Genomic DNA, 22,137 nt, shown 5'->3' with positions numbered 1-22,137 from the left:
GAAGACGATACTTTCGGGGTTAGCAACTCAGCAATATCACTCAAAAAAGCGAGCAGGAAACATTTATTTACCTAACCATTATTACATAAGTGGACAAAAATAGAGAGGAGGAGGAGTCAAACACGGAGAAAGTATATCAGATGTAATATTTGGCCTTGTGGGAAAATGTGAGCTGACATGGGTTATGGTCAGCAGAGACCTGAACAGCAGTGGAAGAATTCTGGTGAGTTCAGTGTTTATCCAAGCTGCTGCTCCTCACTGTGCTCTCTGGTTATTTCCACCGCCATATGCTCGCAAGCTCCTCTTTAGGGGACCGCAGGTTTCTCAGTCATTTCTGTGTTCTCATACGATTTTACATCAGACAACATGCAACAACGGTAAAGTCACCGTCAAGGAAAACAGAATCGAATCATTACTCAGAAAAAACCGTACAAACCAGAATGTAAACACTGGCCTTCTTCTTTGTAAAGTTTCTGCTCAATAAATGCAATGTTTCATTGGACTGGAAACCCGTGACTCAGGGACCTATGAGTCTGAGTGGTTATGATTATGTAACAGTAGATTTAAAAGCTGAAACAGACAAGTGGAAATTCTCTTGTGGCAGATGTGGACAGAGAACTAACACAAGCTGCACTTTAAACTTGGCACCACAACGTTGCAGCAGTTTGCTCGAACCCTCCCACCAGCCCTGCAATCATAATAACTTCTCTGCCCTCATCTCTAGACTCCCACCATTTATTGTTCCTGTTCCCTCCCCACTGAAAACAAACAGACACACTTGCATGCTGGTTTTATTTGTAAAGCCGTAGTTGCACACTAGGTTTACTGATTGTTTATAGGAGTTTGGTGAAACCAAGAATTTGAGACACAGACACACACACACACACACAAATGCACTGACACACAAAAGCAGAGGTCGTTTGCAGACGGTCAACAGGAGAGAAGAAGAGCAGATGTCTTGGAATGAAGAAGGAGTTGTCCCTGCTGCCCTTCCACATTAATGATATCATAAATTGTATCTAGGTCCAGCTTCAATTTGGCCTTCATCTCAGCTGTTTCTCCTAGAAGACACAGTGAGGTATGACATGCACACTGACATTAATCAAACAGAAAGTAGGTTGTGCAATGCCACTAGGTCAACTTTAATACCCGTTCCTTAAAGACACGGTTCGTGCGTCACAAAGCTGTTGCAGGCTGTTTTATGATTCCTGTGTGTTTCTAGGGTAATTTATTTTTTTGATAAATGGACTCAGCTTCATTTGTGTATTGACCTTAAACCACATGCAGCACGCCTGTGACAACATGGGGGTCAGGCCGCTCTCTGTGCCATGGCATGTGGTAGATCTAAGGGCTGATATAATGTCACGGGGGCCATATACACCGGTCGCTTCCACAATGACCACGCTGTCACACTGACCAGCAGTGATACACAGTTAAAAACGAAAGTAAACTTACAACCTCTCAGCTTTGTTTTTGACTCAAAGTTTTCTTTTGTTTAGCTTGGTCTGTCTCCATGAGAGAGAGAGAGAGAGAGAGAGAGAGAGAGAGAGAGAGAAAAGAGAAGCTCATGGTTTCTATTCAGATTGTCATTTTTGTGGATTTATTTTGACCATGTGTAAGAACCACAAAAATCCATTGCATGGGCATGGCCTGCATGTTTAGAGAGAGATCCGTTGTGACAAGAAGAAGGCACAGTGCAAAAAAGGGTATTATGCACCATACTGTGAGAAAAGTACAACTACATATAAACAGTGGTACAGCTACTTTTTTTGATCCAAAGTAAAAGCCTAAGTTCAGCCACATTCTTACTTTTCCTCAATATGTAATATCTCAGTAAAATCAATTTAAAAGATGCAACGAAAAGTCTAGTCCATGCTTTTAAAAGTACTTGGATTGCATTCCCATAACAGTCAGACTCACGACGCCCAGTTTAAAAAAATCAATGCAGCACATCCAGTGATATCATGTTTTTAAAGCTGCTAATTGTTTGAATACAGTAGCCTGACTGGTCTGCTTTCACTTACATACATTAAAACGCAGTCGGAAGCACCTACATTTCAAACAACTATGACTTTTGTTATGATTGCAATATGACCCAAATTACACAATTTGGACGTGAATGTCAAACAGGAGACTCTGGATGGACTGAGGCCATTGTCAACAGTGTTACTAGCCAAGCTTACTCCTCAGAATGTAAACCGCCGTCATTGGTTGCCCTGCAGTGACCGTTACTGCAGGATGAAAACAGTTTTTAAAAGGTGTGATGCCTGCCACAAGGGGATTAAGAGTTGCTGACACCTCCCCTCCTCACGGGACAGCTTTTCTGCTTCCTTGCTGAGGTCTGTAAAGGACACTGGCCACAGAGACGATGAAACCTGATTTATAGGACATGAACATGAAAGGGTCAAAAGACTTTATGAGCTGGTCTGGTAATGTCATTACATGGGTCGCTGCTGTGCGTCTAGTCCTTCGACAGAGAAATGACATCCCGGGGTTTACCCTCAGTGTACTCCTACAAGACGGCCCTGATTTAGAATAGAATAACAAAGGCTGGAAAATGATCTTTTGTCAGACCTCAGACCGTCAGTGACATGACAGTACATGCATTGTGATAGGATTCGTTTCCAGATTACCACAAGCTTCTTTTTTTTTTCTCTATACTCCTCCTTGAGGTAAATAAACACAAGCAGCTGAGTTTTCATTCTTTAAAGACATGTGTACAGATTTAGTTTGCTGACCTCCTGTTTTGCTGATAAGGATGTTCTGTTCTTCTCTGGAGCGCGACTTAGAGATTTCTCCCCCAGTGCTGGACGCATGTTGGAATGCATTTCATTTATTTTTCTGGACTGGTATCCCCACCGCTTAACGAGTGTTTACTGATTCACAACACACAACGCAACTGAAGATCTTTTCTTTTTTTTCTTTTTTTTTTTTTTTTTTTTTTTACATAACTGCGCTCTGACTTGCATCCCAGCTATTTATTTATTTACTTATTTATTCATTTGAGCAATAAGCTTACTGCCTTGTAAAAACACATCTGTGAGGATTCCAGGTCAACACCTGCAGGTAACTACAGACTGGACAGCAACAATTTCAAGTGGGATTTTACAGCAGTTTGGGAAGGTCTCAACAGGTGTGGAAGTGCACGTGCACAGGGGCAAACCTAAGCGAGTGGGCGTTTGCACAAGCATTACGAGGTGCACAATGTTGTATTTATGTTTTTTATGCAAGCAAACACACTGTGAAAAACTATTTGAACGCGAGAGAGAAAAATGGCAAAGTCATACCATCACCATTATCATTATGTTCTGTTCTCCAGACCTGCAATTTAACCCAAGACTTTGGTTGTGCTGTGTGCCCCTGGCTTGTACTTAATCACAAGCTGGAAGTGTTGACAGTTGTCGGAGACGTAACTCGCTCATCCGACACCAAAGTTTGCTTCCCTACTGTGCCTCATTTCTGTCTAGCACCCTTCCTATCCAACCTGTCTCCTTTTTTGTTGATTTTTGGTATGCGATGGTGTCTACATATTTCCACAGTACACACATAACTAGTACTAGTGTGTGTGTGTTTGTCTGTTTGTGTGTGTGTGTGTGTGTGTGTGTGTGTGTGAAAGAGAGAGAGAGAGAGCGAGAGAGACAGACAGAGAGAGAGAACACACTGGCACTAAGCCACAAAAACAATTTAACAGCAGATCACAAACTTTTTTTTTTTTTTTTTCCCTCGGTTTTGTAGCTAAGCGTGCAGAGTTTTGTGTGCGGGTTGTTTGGCTTTTCTTGTCTTATGTAAGTGGTATCTGCTTTTTCCATTCCAGATGTTGTGCTCCTACATGTACACCTCAACATGAATGTCAAGAGGCCAGAAAAATGAAAATCAGGCATCATAACAGACGCCCTGTTGCTTGGTGGAGACATCCATGTGTCACAAAGGGCTTCCATCCAATCGGAAGAGCCACAGGTCCAGCTTGTTAACCGGCATGTCTCGGCTGCAAACCCATTGATGTGGATCCAGAGACTGACAGAGACATTATTATTAGCGCGGTCAGAGAGGCGGTCATGGAAATTCACATCCTGTGACCTCGCGTCTGACCTTACTCCCCTGCTGACCCACTAACCTGAAGGAGAGCCACAACAAACCCTGACTTCTGCCAGGCAAACAATAGAAAACCATCACATTGTTGTTCAGTTTTGTTGCCTTTTTTCTTATCTACTCTGTTCAAATATATAGCCTGCAGATGCACACAACTTTTCACAAGCCCTAGGAAACCAACACTATTCATAAATGGATACACTGCGTTCAAAATGTGCTGCAGGAGCTGAATTTGACCTTGCATGTGTCTCATAAGCCTGCATTAGCTCCAGCCACTTTGTCATCATTTTCTGGAAGAAACTTCCTCTGAACTCAGCTAAGAATAAACCTCAAAGGTCGACATCTGCTTTTTTGTTTGTTATGATTTTGTGTCAGCATCCACTTCTTCGAAGTTCACATTCACAACCAAGTGCTGCCTTTAGGATTAGTTCAACATACTCAAACCCTTGTATATGACTGGACTGGACCGCACCATAGGTTATTTGCATTCTGCCTAGAGTCAGCCAGTTTTACCCTTTATCTGTTTGCTTCTCTCCTTCTCTCTGTGCTCACATATGCAGTATCTTACAACAAGTGAGTTCGCAAATGTTGTTCTCATTGTCATTCCTCATTTACATGTTTTTTTCTGTTTCTGTTGACAGACAACAGAACAAGTATGAAATAGTGACTCAATTGCAACCAAATGTAGACTACATGTTAACCATCGGTCATGTCTGACAAAATCATCACAGACTACATATAATTTAAAGACAACAGCTGTGCTGTGATTTTGGCTATATTTACTTGTAAAATGATCACTCAGGGAGAAAGTTAGAATCTCATTCACGTCAGCTGCCGTGTGGTCAGCATAGAGAGGTGTGCCTGCGGAGGGAAAGTCCGTCCACTCACTCGTGGGGCGACTCTCTTCTACGGAAATGTAGATTTGTCCAAAAAGTAAAGTAGGTAAGGTTCATCCAAAAGGTGCTTTTTTGAAAATAAAAAAGTTGTTAAAGGGGTCTGAAAAGTCAGTTAATCTAGCGACAAAGGCACTGAGTTGGCAACACTGCTTGTTAATGCCAAATTATTTTGAAAGAGCAATGACCAATGGGGAAACTCCAACACTTGGCTGGCCGACCAACCTTATCACTCACTCACGCAACATTTGGCTGACCAAAAACATGACACAATGCTGTGGCTGTGTCATGTCTATTAGATATGGTTTATCTTTGCTCTGCAGGTTTGACTGAATTATCTCGTAAAAGAAAAGTTGTATATCTTGGCAATGCTTTTTTGTTTTCTTGATGAGTCTATCCTCTCATCTAAATCTTTGCAAGAAAGCATATAATCATAGTTTCCAAACTTTTGCTTTAACATTCAGCTCACTGAAATAACAAAAAAAAAAAAATTTTTTCATTTATCTCTGGTAGCATCTAGTAATGCAGACAATTTAATTTGTATTTGGCCATTGCCACATCATTAGGTCATACTTGTTCTCTCCTGTAATGAAGTGACAACTCGGAAAAGTTAAGAAAGAAAGTGAAAATAAAAATGTTTAGTCCAATACTGAATGCATAGTTTCCTCCTGACAAAACGGTTCTTATTTCATGCTGATGTATCATGGAAACATAGTTGTTTTTACAGCAGCTGTGAGTGCATGTGTGTACACGTATGGGCTATTCCTTTTAGCCTACTGCCCACAGCAGCTGTCTGGTATTTTGAGGTTGAAGCGATTTAGCTATCATTGAAGAGGGAAACTCCCAGGGGAGTTCTGTGGGCATTGCGTATCTGAGTGTAGCGTTGATCCCAGTGCCCATCCTGTAAAGTCCTTTAAATAAACTTCCCTCCGGTACCACAAACCCAATGAAATATCCTCTCACTCTATTATCCACTTTGGTGAAATTGTATGTACACACAGCAGTATATAGGTCAAACAGGAGTCTGAGATGTGCACATTTGTTTTCAAGATATAGCCCCTAAACTTGGAATGAACTCTTGGGTCTGATGTCTAATACACTATTTTTCCAAACGTGGCCATGTTTTTCTACTAGTAACTAAACTCTGTGCCAAGATTGTACTTACTCCACTCTAATATCATTGCTTTAATGTCTTTGTTTCCCACTGCCCACTACCCAGAAGCCCTGACAACCTCCCTGTGGACTAAAGTTAAACCATGATGAGAGTGTCAGAAGAACAGAAGATCTCAGGATCCATGTCGGTGGGGGATCCTGAACAGGAAAACTTACATAAATAAAAAAAAGCCAAAACGTGCACAAATGCATATAAACACAGGCACAGGCAGAAACAGACATTTCCATAAAGGTAGGATTTGCATATAAACACCTCTGCTATGCTTTGAAAAAAAGGAGAGTATTTTAGGTTGCTCAATAGACAAGATCTATCATCAGCTGATTATACACTCCTACAAAACAAGCTGTGCTGGGAGTAACTCAGCTGACAACATAAGTAAGTAAATCTGCCAGAACTCTCTTAATCACTGGGGTTTAACACAGCTGTGCTCTACCCAGCCCTTTGCCACATTCACCAACATTACAAATTGAAGGTATTATTTCACTGTGTGGTAACCATGCGAAGGGGAATCAGACAGAGCAAAGAGATTTGGTTGGTTATGAGTCTTGGAGATGGCGCATGGTATACACATTACCACAGTCAGCGTGATTGACTCAAACATGACTCATGTCTTCCTGCAGTAGATCAAGTGGTCACTAAGGGTAAACAGGCAGAGTCAATGTTGAACACTTTGGCACAAATGGGACTAAGTGCCAAGATTCAACAGCCCTATTAGGACTCCGACCGCCTCATTTTACCTTAAGGAATGTGTGGCAACATCCAAGGTTTTTTTTTTTTTTTTTAAAGAGTACAAAAACAACCTCGGTTTAATTTCACACAAAAGAAAGAATAACTAAAACGAGTAGAAAGGAGTGTGAAGCTCACGAAGCCCTTTTTTTTTTTTTTTTTTTTTTTTTAATGGGACAATAAACAAACCCACACAGGACAAACCCTCACTCTGTATTTCAAAATAAAAGTTGTAAAGACAAAGATTGCACAAACTTGTCAGTGCTGTTTTTCTTTGCTGCCTCTGTAAGAAAAAAGGTAGTTTTTACATCACTGCCTCTCTGTGGGTCTTCTTTCACAAGCCTTGCTGAGTGCTGTTGTGCTCTTAAAGGATTGAAGGGAAGAGGGGATGGAGAGAGTGCTGATGCCGGCTTTTTGAGAACAAAGAACATAAACCAAGAGGATGTGAGGTAGGGCGAGGGAGGAAAAATAAGAGCAGTAAAGGTAAAGTCTTTGCCAATGTCTTACCATAGGGCCAGGTTCTCGCTTGGGGTAAGGAGATGAAGATGAAGAGGGAGATGAAGAGGAACCAGCCCTCCTTCCCAGAGATAAAGGTGCTGGTCCAGGGGATTGTGTGGGTGCCCCCGTGGGTTTGCCCCAGCTGCAGTCCCCGTCCCGCAGACAGCATGCTGCAGTCTGGAACTCTGTTTACTTTCTGAACTCAGCTGACATCACCTTCTCTCGGCCCTTCAGTCCTTCCCTCCCCCGCCCTCCATTTCTCCTTCTCTCTCTCTCTCTCTTAGTTTCTCTCTCTCTCTCTCTCTTTGGCTTCAGATTACAGCCCAGCCTCGCAAGGAGTTCCACTTGCAGTGGTCTCCCAAAAACTCCCCTCACTCCGCTCAGAGGACGACGTCACCACTCGTGAATGAAAGCAGGCTCCAGCACTTTATGCTTAACTCATTATGGTGTCACACACACACACACGCACACAATATGAGGGGAAGCACATAACAACCAGTTTATGTTCTACACAATGTGCCGGCCACACTTTAAAGGCCAATGATGTGGTGATAGAATTTATGTGTGCTTCACCACTTATGGGTTCATGTCTAAAAAATGTTGAGTCCAATGTTATTCAAGTTCACACCTAGCTAAGCTTGCAAATGCAGCTGTGTATAGTCTGAGAAAGCATTGTGTGTTTAATAGCAGCTTTCTATCAGAAGCTGTTGTAATATTTAAAAGACCACTTTGATATTTAGCAATATATGAAAATATTGTTTTTTTTTTTGCTGAGAAATTTATGCCAGTCTACTGTCCGTGCACTAAATATGAAGCTACAGTAAGGAGACTGGTCGCTCAGCTTAGCACTAAGTCTATGTCTACCTACCAACACCTCTAAAGCTCATTTACACTGTTTCACTTTTGATGATTCTATACAAAAAGTAAGGAGAAAAATTAGGGTTATGTGCCAGACTATTTCTTGAGAGACTAGGTATTTTGTTAATTATGGACTACGCCAAGCTAGCTGTTTCCCCCTGTTTTCACTCTTTAGCTGTGTCCCAATTCATGGGCCGGATCTGAGTTTTCATGTGAAGACCGATTTGAAGGCTCCTTCAAATGCAGCCTTCTTTACCTTTGGAAATGAAGGCTTCAATTGGTTGGCCATTCATGGCCCAAATTATCCCAAGATTCATTGCGCGCCGGTTTCAGCTCAGTTCAAGAGCTAACGGTGCAACAGTTAAATCAAAGGGCATTGTGAGAAAAAAAGTTATGTGTTGTCAAGGTTGCTAGGCCACGGGAGCCGCAGTTTGTGATGCAACAGTAAGGGCGGGAACAGCTAGTGACTCAAAGTGAAAATCCTCTGTACGCCAGATTGTATCATATCTGTTCAGCCTTCACGGTCTACGGTGGGTGGCTGTGAACAGCCACAGCCTCGTAGATTGCGTCCTCCGAAAGATGCAACCCCTGAATTGGCACAGTTTTAATGCTAAGCTAAGCTAACCAGCTGCTAACTGCGTGTTAAGAGTGGTACTGATCTTTTCGTCTAATTCTCGCCAGGAAAACGAATAAGCACACTTCCTAAAATGTCGAACTATTCCTGTAACAACTTTACAACATTATACACAGATACGGTATCAGATTGACACAATGCACTAATATAAACTGTTAAAAAGTTGGAATAAAATATTATTTACCTCTTTCCATGAAATGATTGTGACAAAGTGATTTATTCTTGACAGATAAAGTGAATATCTTCTCAAAACTTTAGTAGTCAATCTCTTCCAAACATATCACAATGAAAATGAAACCACAATTAAACCACAATTAACTGAAAACTAAATTATTCCAACTTTATGGGCAACAGTGTATATACATAAATATACTGTTCAAAAAACAAATTGTATCAAATTACAAAATTAAATTCCCTATAAATCTGAATATGTTTGTTAAAGTTATTCTGCAAATCAAATAGTGGCGTAAATTATTTTACATAGTTTTATCCTGGATTGCAAAGCTGCTTTCAAACTTTGAAGACGTTACAATAACAACAGAAAAGTAGCCAGGGAAAACACAGCTCAAGATACTTCTTTTTTTTTTTTTTTCTTTTGTTATTTTGTATGATCTCCTGGGTGTGTTTTATTTCAGCTGGATGCATCACTGGAATTAATTCATTTGTTATTCTTTGCCCACTGGGACTCCAAGCTGCATGCATGCAAGAGCTAAAAGGGAATACAGATCAAACGACTGAGAGCAGGAGAATCAAATATCCTTGGCAGTTTCCTAAAACAGCAGGATTTAGACCATAGAAGGGGCAAATGAGCAGTGCTCCAGTCTGTGTATGTGTTTGGGAGGGAAACTGAAAAACAGACTGAAATCAAGAGAGTGTATTAAGAGGAAATAGGAATAGAGACAGTTGGATTCAGAAAAAAAAAGCAAAACCAAGCAAGAGAGAGGGGAAAAGGAAATATTGCCTGCCACGCTGCAACTTCTATCCACCTTTCACCACCTCTCTACTGTTTGTCCAGATGCCTAATAGTTTATTATGTGAAACCCAAGACTTTCAGGTTAATGCGGACACTAGTTTAGTATTTTCAGCGGGTCGGGAGCTGCAGTCTACTCTGCCTCAGAAGAACACAGAGTAGACTGCATACACCAAGAGTGTACAACTTTTGATGTCTTTTTGATTGTACACTTACACATTGTCTCACTATGTAATTTAAACACATAATCAATACAATTTCAGTCTTACACTTGTTGATTTTTTTCACACAAATATAAGATATGTGTTCCTAATTAAACACATAACAAAGTCATCTAAAGAATGCAATGGCCTTCTGGCGGGCCTCCCTTCACGTACAGTGAAACCCCTAGAGATGGTCCAAAATGCAGCAGCCTGTGTGGTCCTCGATCAGCCAACAATGGGCAACTTGTCACCCAAATCAAATTCAACACTTAATGCTGGCCTTCAGGGTGACTTCTAGGTCTACACCCATCTACTTGAACTCTATCATACAGCCTTATGCTCATTCTTGGCCACTGTGTTCCTCCAAGGAATGTCGTCTGGTATTGCCATTGCTGCACACAAAGCAATCACAGTCCAGACCGTTCTTGTCTGTGGTTCTCCGATGGTGGAGCAAGCTACTGAATGCTATCAGGGCAGAGTCCAGAGTCCCTCTCTATCTTCAAGAATCTCTTTAAAACTAATCTCTTCCGAAAGAACCTCATTGTAACATACCTAACTAGCACTTACTATGCATTTTCTGTGCACTTCTTTACATGATCCCTCAGTTGTGAGTCAGTTTGGACAAAAGCATCTGCCAAATGAGTAAATATAGGAAGTGTCACTCACATCTTATACATATGTGACAGTAGATATTATTATACTGTTTATTTATTTTTTTGTGTGGGATTTTTTAAAAGTTTAAAATAACTGTGAGTACTGCTGGTGAATGCCACTTTCAGGAAGTAAAGGCCACCGTGCTATGAACATCATGTATGTCCAAAACATATATTTTTCATGAGCAAATAAATGAAGAAAAACAACCCTGTTTTCATCTTGGTGACAATACTTCTTTCAGGGAATTTTGTGGGTTAAGAAATTCCTCAAAACATAAAGGAGTACTTACAGGGCTTTCACACCAAAATCGCACATCCAACATTGTGCAAGGCAAGGCCAGAGAGCCTAAGTTCAACTAAATAGGACTTTGAGCCCAAATAGCCTGACCTCCACAACATGTGTCCAGTGGGATTCTGTCTTTGATGGGAACCAGAAGTCATGAAAATGATCATTTTACAGTAGAGAAGATAGTGGGAAAGCTGTGCATCTTTGAAGTCCCACAGCTATGTAAATCTACATAGTGAAACACAAAAAAGAAAAAATCTGAGAGGATGAGGATATCAAGTTTGAAACCTAACATTGTGATTGTTTACATTTCGTTGTAGTTCATAGCGTCCCAGATGGCTGATTTGTAGGATTAGTACCAAACTATTGCTTCTTGAGCGTTTAGGCTAAAACCACTGTGCCAATTTTTCTGAAAATGTAAAATGACCAAAATTACACAAGATACAAGATACACATTTTTCACTGGGCAGCGACAAAATGATGTCTGACAATAGTTGCAACATGCTGAATTTATCATAAAACTCAAGTCTGTCATGTTGTTCTTAGTATCTGTTTTGCCCTATGGGAGAGAATCATTTTGGTCACCTTGCCACACAAACAGGAGCCCGCTGAGACCTTCATCCATCATGTTACTGTATTAGCCACATTCTCCCAAAGGGAAACATTTTCTCATGACCCACAGATCATGTTCATCGTTGGCTGCATTATAGAGGCTTCTCATTTGGCACCACAGTGACTGTGGTTGGTCAAAAAGAATGGGCCCCCTGCCCACAGCCCACAGTAAAATCTCATTACCTAGTACATGTAGGAAGTGGTGTAGCAGGGGCAAAACAAATTACCTAGGAGGCCATTACACTTAATGACAAGCAAGAAGAAATCCACTGTTGACTGCACATTTGTTACAGAAGGCATTTTGGAGGCTATTTATAATCGTAGGTAGTCCCAAAATGTTGTCTGATCAGTCCATTATTAATAGCTTTGACTTGTTTTTTCGTTGTCTTTGATATCTCAGGGTTCTAACTGAGAGCAAAATCAAGGTGTCTGACTATGGAGCCATGTGGTTTCAATCCACCAGAATCTAATCATGGCAACACATTCATTCCATTTCTATGGTTACACAGTGGACACAGAGTAAACACAAGCGCCCTTTTTTTTTTTTTTTTTTTTTTTTTCCAACAGTTAATGGTCTCACTCTATCATGGCACAACCTGCCGTCTGCCTTAGATGCTGTGGATGGAAACTAGGCCGTCTGCTTCACAGGTAAGACAGATGCCTGCAGCAGCTTTTCAGCAAAGCCGGCGACAACTGTTGCCAGCTTTGCAGCAGAGTGCCATGACGATGTGCAGTTTAGTAACTTAATAGTGCAGGACAGTGTCAAACTGGACACCAAATATGCTCTCATTTATGCGCTGCACTCTAAAGAGAGCACTCCACTTATGAAGACAGCTTGTTTTTATGAACTCTTTTAAGGTTAACTACTTGCTCTGCATTCAGCCACTGTGTTTATGCATAATTATCTGTCCCTAAAGAGGAGCGGAGGCATGTCTGTCCTTTTACCTCACCAGTCATTTTTCTTTATTATGCAAAAGAGCAGGAGGGAAGAAAAAGAAAAGATAGATAGATAGACATGGTGATAATTACGTGACATTAAGTGAAAGAGAAAATGAGTCCAAATTAGTCTGAATATAATAGAAGAAGATGTAAAGTACACATTAATGTACTTTAGGATGTAATGAATGGTATGTCTGAACTTATTGGCCCTGTTTACATATGAAGCTCAGACTTCTGCAAGACATTATATATATGCCTATAGGTATGTCAAGCTAAATCAAGTGAGATGCAGTGCCTCAAGAATTGCATTACATTATTGTCAATGCCCATCCAATTCCAAATACTTCAAAGCATTTTCAATGCTCGAGATGCATATTATATTCAAGTAATCTATTCAGAGACATCTAAAGTAGTTTTGCCTCACGTGTACTCGCTCTATGCCTTTAAGTCACACTCTAAATTGTCCCTGCCTGGCTTTGATTTACATAAACCTATAAAGTAAGTCAGGTCAAATACATTTACTTTGTATGAAGCTCTAAATCTGTCCTCCTGGGTCTCCACCCAGTGAAGCTATGCAGCTATGGCTGCCCTGGGTGGAAATGACAAAGACTTGGATTCCACATCCTATTACACCCTGTTAATCCCAAAGCAAAAGGTCCATCTGCAGGAGATTGCAACAGCAGGGAGCCAAATTAAAGTAAAGATTATTATAGCACCCTCAAGGGCGTCTATAGATAGGATGCTAGAGAAATGGTGTGCATGTCTGAGCATATGCACATGAATGTGTGACCTGGTGAGCTCTGCTCCTATATAATATCCAGCATGCAGCATGAACTCTTCCATATGTACCTCCATGGAACGTCCTATACAGTCCAATCAGTCACCACTGCTTGTAGTGTGAGTATAATGTAAATCGCCTGAAAATCTATTTCAGGAACTTTGAAGTGAAATTTTTTTCTCTGAATGCGACCATAGCTGATCTTTACCAGAAAAAGTTTTAATAGGAAACGACCTCATGCAAATTACAGCATGTGCGAAATATCTGCCGACCTCAGCTTTTCATGTGAATCCATGCTGAGCCAAATGTAAAGTCAGCCGGTATATGCAAACTTCAGAAACATTATTACACATGTTACTTTGGTTTTTAATTGCTGAATCAAGATTTAAAAGCTTGAACCCAGAAAACTTAGTTACTTATTGCAAACACTGTCCAATAAAACAAGAAGTGCCCTCCCCTTGAATGTGTGTTGTAGGTCACCTTCTCTTTCAATAGTGAGTGGGATTTGTCTCAGAATAGACTCATGCCGTCATCCAAACAGCTCTGAAGATCATAAATCTTGTCAAGCCCATATAAGTTTATAGGAAGACTGTAGACTCCAGCTGTGAGGTCTATAAGCATGGCTACAAAACTCTGAAAATTAAATTGTTGAGGGGGGGCGGGGGGGCGACTGGAGCTGGTTACAGTAGCACTGGAAGCTCCCTGAGTAATTGCTGACAAAGCTCCCTGCTCAGAAGACAGAACCACACTGGGAGAAAAAAAAATGTCACTCTTATAATGCAAACCTCAGAAGGACATGAAAGAAGACACAGAGGGAAAGCATGGTATGCAGGAGGAAGGACGAGAATTTCCATCTACTCCTGGTTCCAACAGGGAGTCACAAGGTTTCTGACATGAGACACAGAGTCCTACAGACCTGCCTCCGCTTTTGTTTGTTGGATAATTGCATTTCCTTCCCTTCATCCGTGTTTATCATAAAGTGACCCTTGCCGTTGTGTCATTGCCACTAAAAAATAGCCACATGGGCAATGAACCAGACAAGCGTCTCATGCAGAGAGTTTGTTTTGGTGTACCATGGCAACTAGGTTTCTGTTTTGATCATCTTTTTTTTTTTCTTTTTTTTTCTTTTATCCCCTTCCTGTCACCGTACACAGGAGACAACCAAGGATGTGCCACTGTGGTGGAAATAGTTTGGTCAGAGAGATACAGAAGAGGTGGGAGAAAGGAAAAAAAAAAAAAAAAAAGAGAGAAAAAATTGGGCTGAGTGAGGTCAGTGTGAGAGACCAAAATTGGAACCACTAAGCTACTTTAAAGCAGAAAACAACCACCCAAAGCCCATTAACAGACACCCAACTTTGTACAGCACATCACCTCCATGCTCCAATTCTCCCTCTCCTCTCCAACTTTCCTGCCGGAGAGCACTTTGTCCTCTCTGATCTCGGTGTTTTGTTATTCGTTTCTCTTGGTTATAGCTCTGGAGGAGTCTCCAGACAGAAGCCAGTGATCTCAACGTGTTCTCAGTGACATTTTGCGTGAGGAATGGAACACTTGACGGGAAGAATTCGCGGTTTTATAGAACAGAGCCACTTAATGATGCTTCAAGTGGAAAACAAACAGGGGAGAGGATCGTGCGCATTGTGCTGGATGTCGGGATGTAGGGTGTGGACGTGGAGCTCCAACCTCTCTATACTTGATCTGTTGTGTGTATTTATAGTCACATCAATTTTTGGATTTAGTTTTATGCGAGGGCAGCCATCATAATAAAATTGGATCTAGGGTGGTATTCTTTTTCTACCGTGCCAAATATTAAGCCTGACCACGTAGCATGCCTCAGCGCAATTAAATGGGATATGGTACAGACAGGAAAAAAAACAAACAAAAAAAAAAACTCCAATATTGAGATTATGTGTACTATATGAATAATAACATGGAATGTGTATTGGGTTTAAAATCATAAATGGCATGAGTATGAGCAATTAAAACTCAAACTTTGCTATGTTTTGCGAAACCTAAATACTTCCATAATAACATTGGTTATGAGAAACCCAAATATGCAGGTGCAAGTCTAACATATAAGATTATGTGTTGTTTTCACTAAGTGCATATAAGCTGGGTCCATGAGTTGATGTTTGGAATATAACATTAAATCAGACACAACAAGATGAGGAATTTTGACGTAAGTCCATGTGAATAACTTTTTTCAGGTGTTTCAGTAGTTGACCAAAATGATGAAAATATGTATCTTCATACTTCTATAACAATATCACGCATCCATAACTGGAATTAAAAAGGTTAAAACACACTTTTGCTCTCTGGCTTTTGACCATCTATGTCCTGGTTTCACTGCTATGTCATGGCTTTTCTGAGATGAATGCAATTTTTTTTTTCTACAGTAGCCTATTATGAAGTTGACCAGCATGTAATGACAGCCGTGCTTCTAATATTATGCCCCCCTAATGTATGCAAATGGGGTGGACCAAATATTAAAAATACCCCCTTAATATAACACAGTCCAATTCTACACCACCACCCACTACCACCTCGTGATAAAGCAGAGTTATCACTTTTCTCACAGTCAGCACTGAAAATTTAGAAGCTTTCTAAAATTAAATCATGGCAGAGCTGTTTATTGGATTGCACTAGTTTTCTACAGGTGTACCTTATAAAGTTTTTGTTGTCATGTAATGTTTTTCTATCTTTTCCCTCTTCCAGTTTCTCGCTCTTTTGTTGTTTTAACACCATGTTTTATCTGTTATGTTTGCTTGGACTGTAAAAGCAAAAAGTGCAATAACAGCAGCCGACATAAAACAGCTCCAAGTGTTCTTTAAGCCAAAGTTCTACAAAGGAAAGACAATATGTGCACAGCGGCCTCTTGTGGCAAATAATGAAAAGGCATAAATGTTTGGTAAAGTGGGAAAAGGTTCTGATGGCCCCGCAAACCACATGTCACAGGAGGTTTAAGGCACCCAAAACATCTTGGATGTACTGGGAGAATTTGTTTGTGGTAGAAGGGCCATTCTGTGTAATGTAACAAACTTCTGTCTTTTTAGATATTAAATGACAAACACTGAGTCGGTTTTAATATCAGATTCTCAGATTTCATCCCTTCTCAAAGGAGACATTATGTGTCACTGCATTTTCCAGAGCAATATGTTACATTTCTGTAAGTGAATTTAGAGTTAATCAGTAAACATTTAACAGTATATTTAATTTATATATAAGTATTTCTGACATGTTAGTTAGATTCATAGATTTATATGTAACATACAGCAGCTTTTGTGATGTGTCAATTTTCAGAAATAGGCACATATAGAGTCTAGATTTATATAAGGGAGGCAGAAATTGTGTGTGTGTGTGTGTGTGTGTGTGTGTGTGTGTGTGTGTGTGTGTGTGTGTGCATGCGCGTGCGTGCATGTGTGTCCATGAAAGACTCAGAAAGAAGGAGCAATTAAGACAAAAAAGGCACCAGAAAATGAAACTAAATAAGAACAGAGACTGTTCTGAAGGTCTTTTAAATTGTTAACAATTTCAGAAAAATTAAAACCCACTCTCAGTATCAACATTATTGGCTCTGCACTCGTAATTTTCGTCGGCATTTCATTACTTCATCAAAGATAAAAGTTAATTTCAAAAAACACTTTGATCTTCACAGATTCATGGCTCTTATTCCAAACCTTTCAGTGTAAAAGCCATGATGTTGAAAGGCCTGGACTAAATTAGTAAAATGTCAAAGGGGGGGGGGGGGGGGAATCACTTATCTGGGATCAATCCTCAAGTAAAATAACCATAAAGTTAAAAAAAAGAAATCTTATCTTAGATCAAAACCTGTTATACCAAGATACTTAAAGACATTCGCCAGAAATAGCACCATGATCTCAAGTAACTGATAAATCCTCCTGATAGCTGAGTGTTTCCGTCTCTTATAAATTTACCCTTACAGATCTGTTACATCATGCATTGCTCATACTGATGTCTAACCTCCTACAGCTCAAGATAGAACACGCCACAGTGTGTGGTGTCAACTGGGATGTGAGTGTGGAGACCTTCGCCTTCATCTGTAAGATGTAAATGCATATTTTCATCCTCCCGTCAGTTGATCCAGTGTTCTTGTGAGAGTAAACTGGCAAAGACTATCAACATGACCATAAAAATGACATTTCAGACTACACTAGATGTCTGCTGTCTTTATCCTGCAAACTCAATCAGAGAGATGGATGTGGTTGAACTTATTGGCGGGATATTCATAAGATAGATCAGTGAACAATTCTTTAAAATTTATACAAAAATGAACATTCACACAGAAGTAGTTGCATAATTCAGCAGTGAGCACAGATTGCCAAAAACCTCATTTGGAACAAGGAGCCTGGGCTTGGACTTCAACACCCAATCTGTCAACTAATATTAATTAAAGAACACAACATTTTGTGTTCTTTCATTTCATTGCTGAAACTTGGTGTCAGCTAGGAATTTCATAAATCTATATTTTAAGGGAGTGGGAGTTTTTATAGGAGGAAGCATGTTGTTGTTTATGCTCTGTTGTGCAACCTTACTCCCTCTAGAGGGAGTCAGAGCTTACAAATCCATGAAATGCCTTTCAAAGGAGACATGAGATGAATCTCAAGCAGCCTTTGAAGACTTATAAACAGGCCTGATGTGGATAAGAAGATATCTTTTTTACTGCAGCCAAGTCACAAAAACCTGTACACATCAAGGTGAAAAGATGAAAACAATTTTTTTTTTTTTTTTTTTTAATCATGTACCGCAGCACATCACTTTTCTAGGATTCCACATCCCATCCTTCCCGCTTCCAGCTGTTATGGAACATATCGATTTGCCATTGCACGCAGCAAAGTGGAATCAAGATGTCCACAGCGAGAACCTCAGTGGGAGAGGAATGTAAGTAGCAAGCACTGGACTGGAACAGGGCACCACGACTAATCCCTCTGATCTCATTTTATTATTTATATTCCCACAGCTGGGTTAGGGCTGGCTGTTTGATCAATTCTCCACTCCCTTCTTTTATCAGGAATGAGCCACTGCCACTACCCACTACTTAAATTATTCAATTGGGCCCGCTTTGTTGTTAATAGCAGTGATCATTCTTGCTTAAACGGCATAATGTATGCGCTGACAGCCAACAGTGATACAAACCTGTCCCAAGGGACGCAAATCTATCAGTGGTGTGCGTCTATCTGCCACATTAGAGATTCCAGGCACCAGTGAAGCATAGGAAAGTAAAATACACTCAACATCAAGGCCTATGGAAAAGGCTTGTTCCACAAGGCCACAGACATAAATGATCAGACTTTCACTCTATAGCCCACCTCCTGTTAAATAAAGCCGATATCAAATGACCACAGCATTCAGTCTCCTCTCTGGGGTTTTAAATGGTGGAATCTTACTTGTTAACCCAGTCGAACTGATGTTTGGCTCAGAAGGACAAGCAGGATGTTCTTATTTATGCAGCACAGTTATACAGCTACATACAAGTAAAGGAACTAAAACTAAGTCAAACTTTTACAAAACCATGGCGATTCTTTGAATTGAGTTGCGCTTTGTTATTTTTATAAGATCTAGCTAACACAAACAGTCTACACTGCTTGCTAATTTGGAGCGACAGACCGAGTGTGAGTTCTGAGTAAGCTGAGGTTTTCCGTATTTTTGTTTTACTTGCAGCGGTTGCCTAGGAGTCGTTTCCATGTGGCTCGTTTGTTTACCCTTCCCCCCACCAGGGTCCTGTCAACACAACCAGCCTCTTGGGTAGAAAAAGGTCAAGATGCCGGGGGGGTCACTCTTGTGCCCAGGATTCTGACCTTTTCCCTCCCTTAACCCTCCAACACCATCGTTACTGAAGCTGAGGAGCTGTAAACAGGGGGTAAACTGGCAGGAAGAAATGTTAGGGTTGATATAACAGAAGCATTTTCAGATGCTTCCAGCTGTTTTTTTTTTCCTAAGATGTTTTAAAAGTGTAATCAACCATTTAAATTTAATCAATGTACCATATATCGGCAGCTCTTATAGGCTGATAATTACCACCATCAAGCTGTGAACTGCTCTCTGTTGGCATACTGCATTTCCTTTTTCAACTCATGTCCAGCTTACATCTAAGCAGAATTTAAGGCTTTGAAGCATCAGAGCCAAATGATAGCACAAAGAAGCAGACTGGTGCTATAACTCCCAGTCAAATAATATGTGTTTATAGTACGTTGCATATGGCGAGCAGATATTAATACTGCACTGCACAGGCCTGTTAATCTGAATTTAACCATGAGAAATATAGACTGTCTTTATTCATACCACTAGCTTTACCATCTACACAGTAAATTTCCCCAAGCTGAATTGTAAGTTAGAGCCACATGCTGAAAAGGCTAAATGTTTTTCATTAGCGGTTGCTCAAACTGGTTTGAAATCTGGCGAGGGCGTGGAGGAATTGAGAAAGAAGATGCATGTAAACCGCAGCACTCCTCCCTCACATGCAGAAGATTCATTCCAGCGCGATGTGATGAGGGCAAGCACTTCACGCTGCTTGCCCATTAAATTTGAAGCCGCTAAATTTTTCGCTGAAATGTTAGGAGGACATTCAACCACCATCTCTAATCTTAACTGACCGTGTGTGACCCCCCCCTGCAAGCGCTGTGGCAAATCCACAGCACGTGGCGCATTTCATCTGAAAAAAAAATACACCAAGGATTTGAATGTCATGACTTACCTAATAATGATCAGATGTTCTTAAGCTCTCCCTTTAGCCAATTTAAAGGCAAGCCTCGCCACAAAGCACTGAGCACACTTGAGTCAATAAGCCAGTTAACAGATGGGAAAGTAAAAAGAATTCAATTCTTGACTTATTTAATAGGGGATTTGGTGTTGCAGGTCAGGGGGTGTAATCCAGGAGATTGGACACTGATTCTTTAATCGAGTGGCTCGACAGTACATCTCCTTCCTCCCTTCCCGATTTCACTCTTGTAAGAGGGTCTCCCTTGTGTAGCACTGAATTTCAATGGCCCACTCCTCTGCTCGCTCAAAAACCCCCTATTTAACCGCTGCTGCATGGAAACCAGATGGAGATGAGGAGTACAGTACATCAATAAGCCAGGCCTCCTGCTTATTCTCCATAGCTGAGGGAGTAATACTGCACTCATTAACAATTACCCATTCATTAGCAAATTGCAACTGACCAGTCACTGCTAAAAAAAAAAACCTTGAGCCTGCATATCAGGAAATTGGCAAAGACAGGCTAATGAAACCGCAGTGAATGGTGGAAAAAAGGGCAGCAGCTTGGTGGCTCTGTGCCATGCTCAGGTCCTAGCAGTGCAGCGGATCTCTGCTTGTAGCAACAGCTTCGTTTTTGATTCTGCATAGGCTGCTTGTTTCTTCTCGCCGCCTGTGAGACTCCGCTTTCTATCTAGATAAAGCCAGCAGGGCTTTTTAAAAAACTGCGTCATCTTAGAAATACAATGATTGAGAGTGAAACTGCGTACCGTCTCACATTCAACGCCAGCAGCATCTGCCTGCTAATAGACGCCAAGAAACTAGTGTGCCGACTATAAAGTCCATTTTATGCAATTTATGCCCTATTCCAAAGACTTAGTGCTGAGATAAGTGCTGACAAGATTTTGTCTCTGTCACCAGTAGTTAAAAGAAATGTCTTGTCTGTCTCTGGAGTATTTATTGTAATGGTACATCCGCAACTGCAAGTTTACCACAGCCACATTCTAGCGTTCTGTGTAGAAAGGAGTACACGCTGGGTTTCTTGAGCAGATGGCAATATCCCAGTTCCTGTATTCAAGGCAGGTATTGACAGTTCAGTGTGCATACATTCTTACCACTAGAATACTAAATTAAACCAAGATACCTCCTTCTTATAATCCGCTCCAGTCACTTCCTTTTTTAGAATAAACACATACAGGCACACACACGTCCAAAGAACACACATTCACTTACACATATCTTTATCACACACATAAACCAGGAGACGATGAATTCATCCCCGTGGATCCCCCCCGCCCTGTCCCTGAGTCCCTCAGTATGAGTAATTGTCAGGCCCTGTGAAATAATCGTAGCTTTCAACGCTAATGGAAGCCCTGCACATTCATTATTCAGTCCAGGAAACAGAGTGCTGCAAAGTGTCAGGGGACCTATGAGTTATTGCTCAGCGTGAATTAACCTTAGACTACAAGGGATGTGGCAGAAGCCCACTGCACTTTCTCCTCCTCCGTCCCCATCCCTTAATGTCTACCTTTGCGTCCATCTGTCCATCTGCACAGGCAGACAGGCACCACGCAGAGAACCCGAGATTATATCACAGCTGCGGCGTGGTCAGACGGCCGGTGATGGGTGTACTGTGTCGCTGCGGACAGAATGACAGACGGTCTGGGCTCTCTTGTGTCACTGCAGCGCTTGACCACAGACAGCCATGACTAGTGGAGGAAAGCTTTCTGTGTTACAGCCCTCCCGGGACTGCTGTGGGATTTATGAGGAAAGCACAGGGAGGAATGCACCAGCAAAGGGGTGGGGGGTGATTGTGGGAGGGGGAGGGGGGGCTCAGAGGTTGGCTGACCTGCAGATAACACATGGCAAGAAACAGATAGGTTTGATATGTGAACATGCCCACACTTGTGCTCAGAGAAAGGGACACCACCGGCAGAGCTGCCGCAGACTGAGCCGGTCAGTACGGTTACTCCAGACACCTAAAAAGCAACACACATCAGAGAGAATTCCAGCAATGCACTTAAGCCTTCTTCATTTCCCATGTCTAGACGCTGCAAGTCTTAAGTCTAGCTGTTACTCAGCTTTAAAGTGAAAGTGAAGCCACTACACCAAGGTG

The 22,137-nt window shown here is 41.2% G+C and overlaps 1 protein-coding gene and 1 long non-coding RNA gene across 3 annotated transcripts in view; one reads left to right on the top strand and one right to left on the bottom strand.

Moving 5' to 3' along the window:
- The window catches only part of pamr1b (peptidase domain containing associated with muscle regeneration 1b), a 55,978-nt gene that overhangs the window by 14,297 nt on the left and 19,544 nt on the right, over window positions 1-22,137 (bottom strand). The window contains exon 1 of one of the 2 annotated variants that reach the window (XM_056388411.1): window positions 7,390-7,612. The exons of the other annotated variant lie outside the window; for it this stretch is intronic. Coding sequence (XP_056244386.1) covers window positions 7,390-7,549 — 160 coding nt within the window. The 5' untranslated portion in view covers window positions 7,550-7,612. Of the gene's footprint in view, window positions 1-7,389; window positions 7,613-22,137 lie in introns of those variants that run through there. 2 annotated transcript variants of the gene reach the window in all.
- On the top strand, window positions 6-4,429 carry LOC130176958 (uncharacterized). Its single transcript, XR_008828935.1, has 2 exons — window positions 6-223; window positions 3,815-4,429. It is a non-coding gene; the product is annotated as an uncharacterized LOC130176958 (long non-coding RNA).

Source organism: Seriola aureovittata, chromosome 10, assembly GCF_021018895.1.
Source record: "Seriola aureovittata isolate HTS-2021-v1 ecotype China chromosome 10, ASM2101889v1, whole genome shotgun sequence".
In the NCBI taxonomy this organism is placed as follows: Eukaryota; Metazoa; Chordata; class Actinopteri; order Carangiformes; family Carangidae; genus Seriola; species Seriola aureovittata.
Note: the sequence above shows the minus strand (reverse complement) of the source record. Positions and strands in the feature narration are given on the sequence as shown.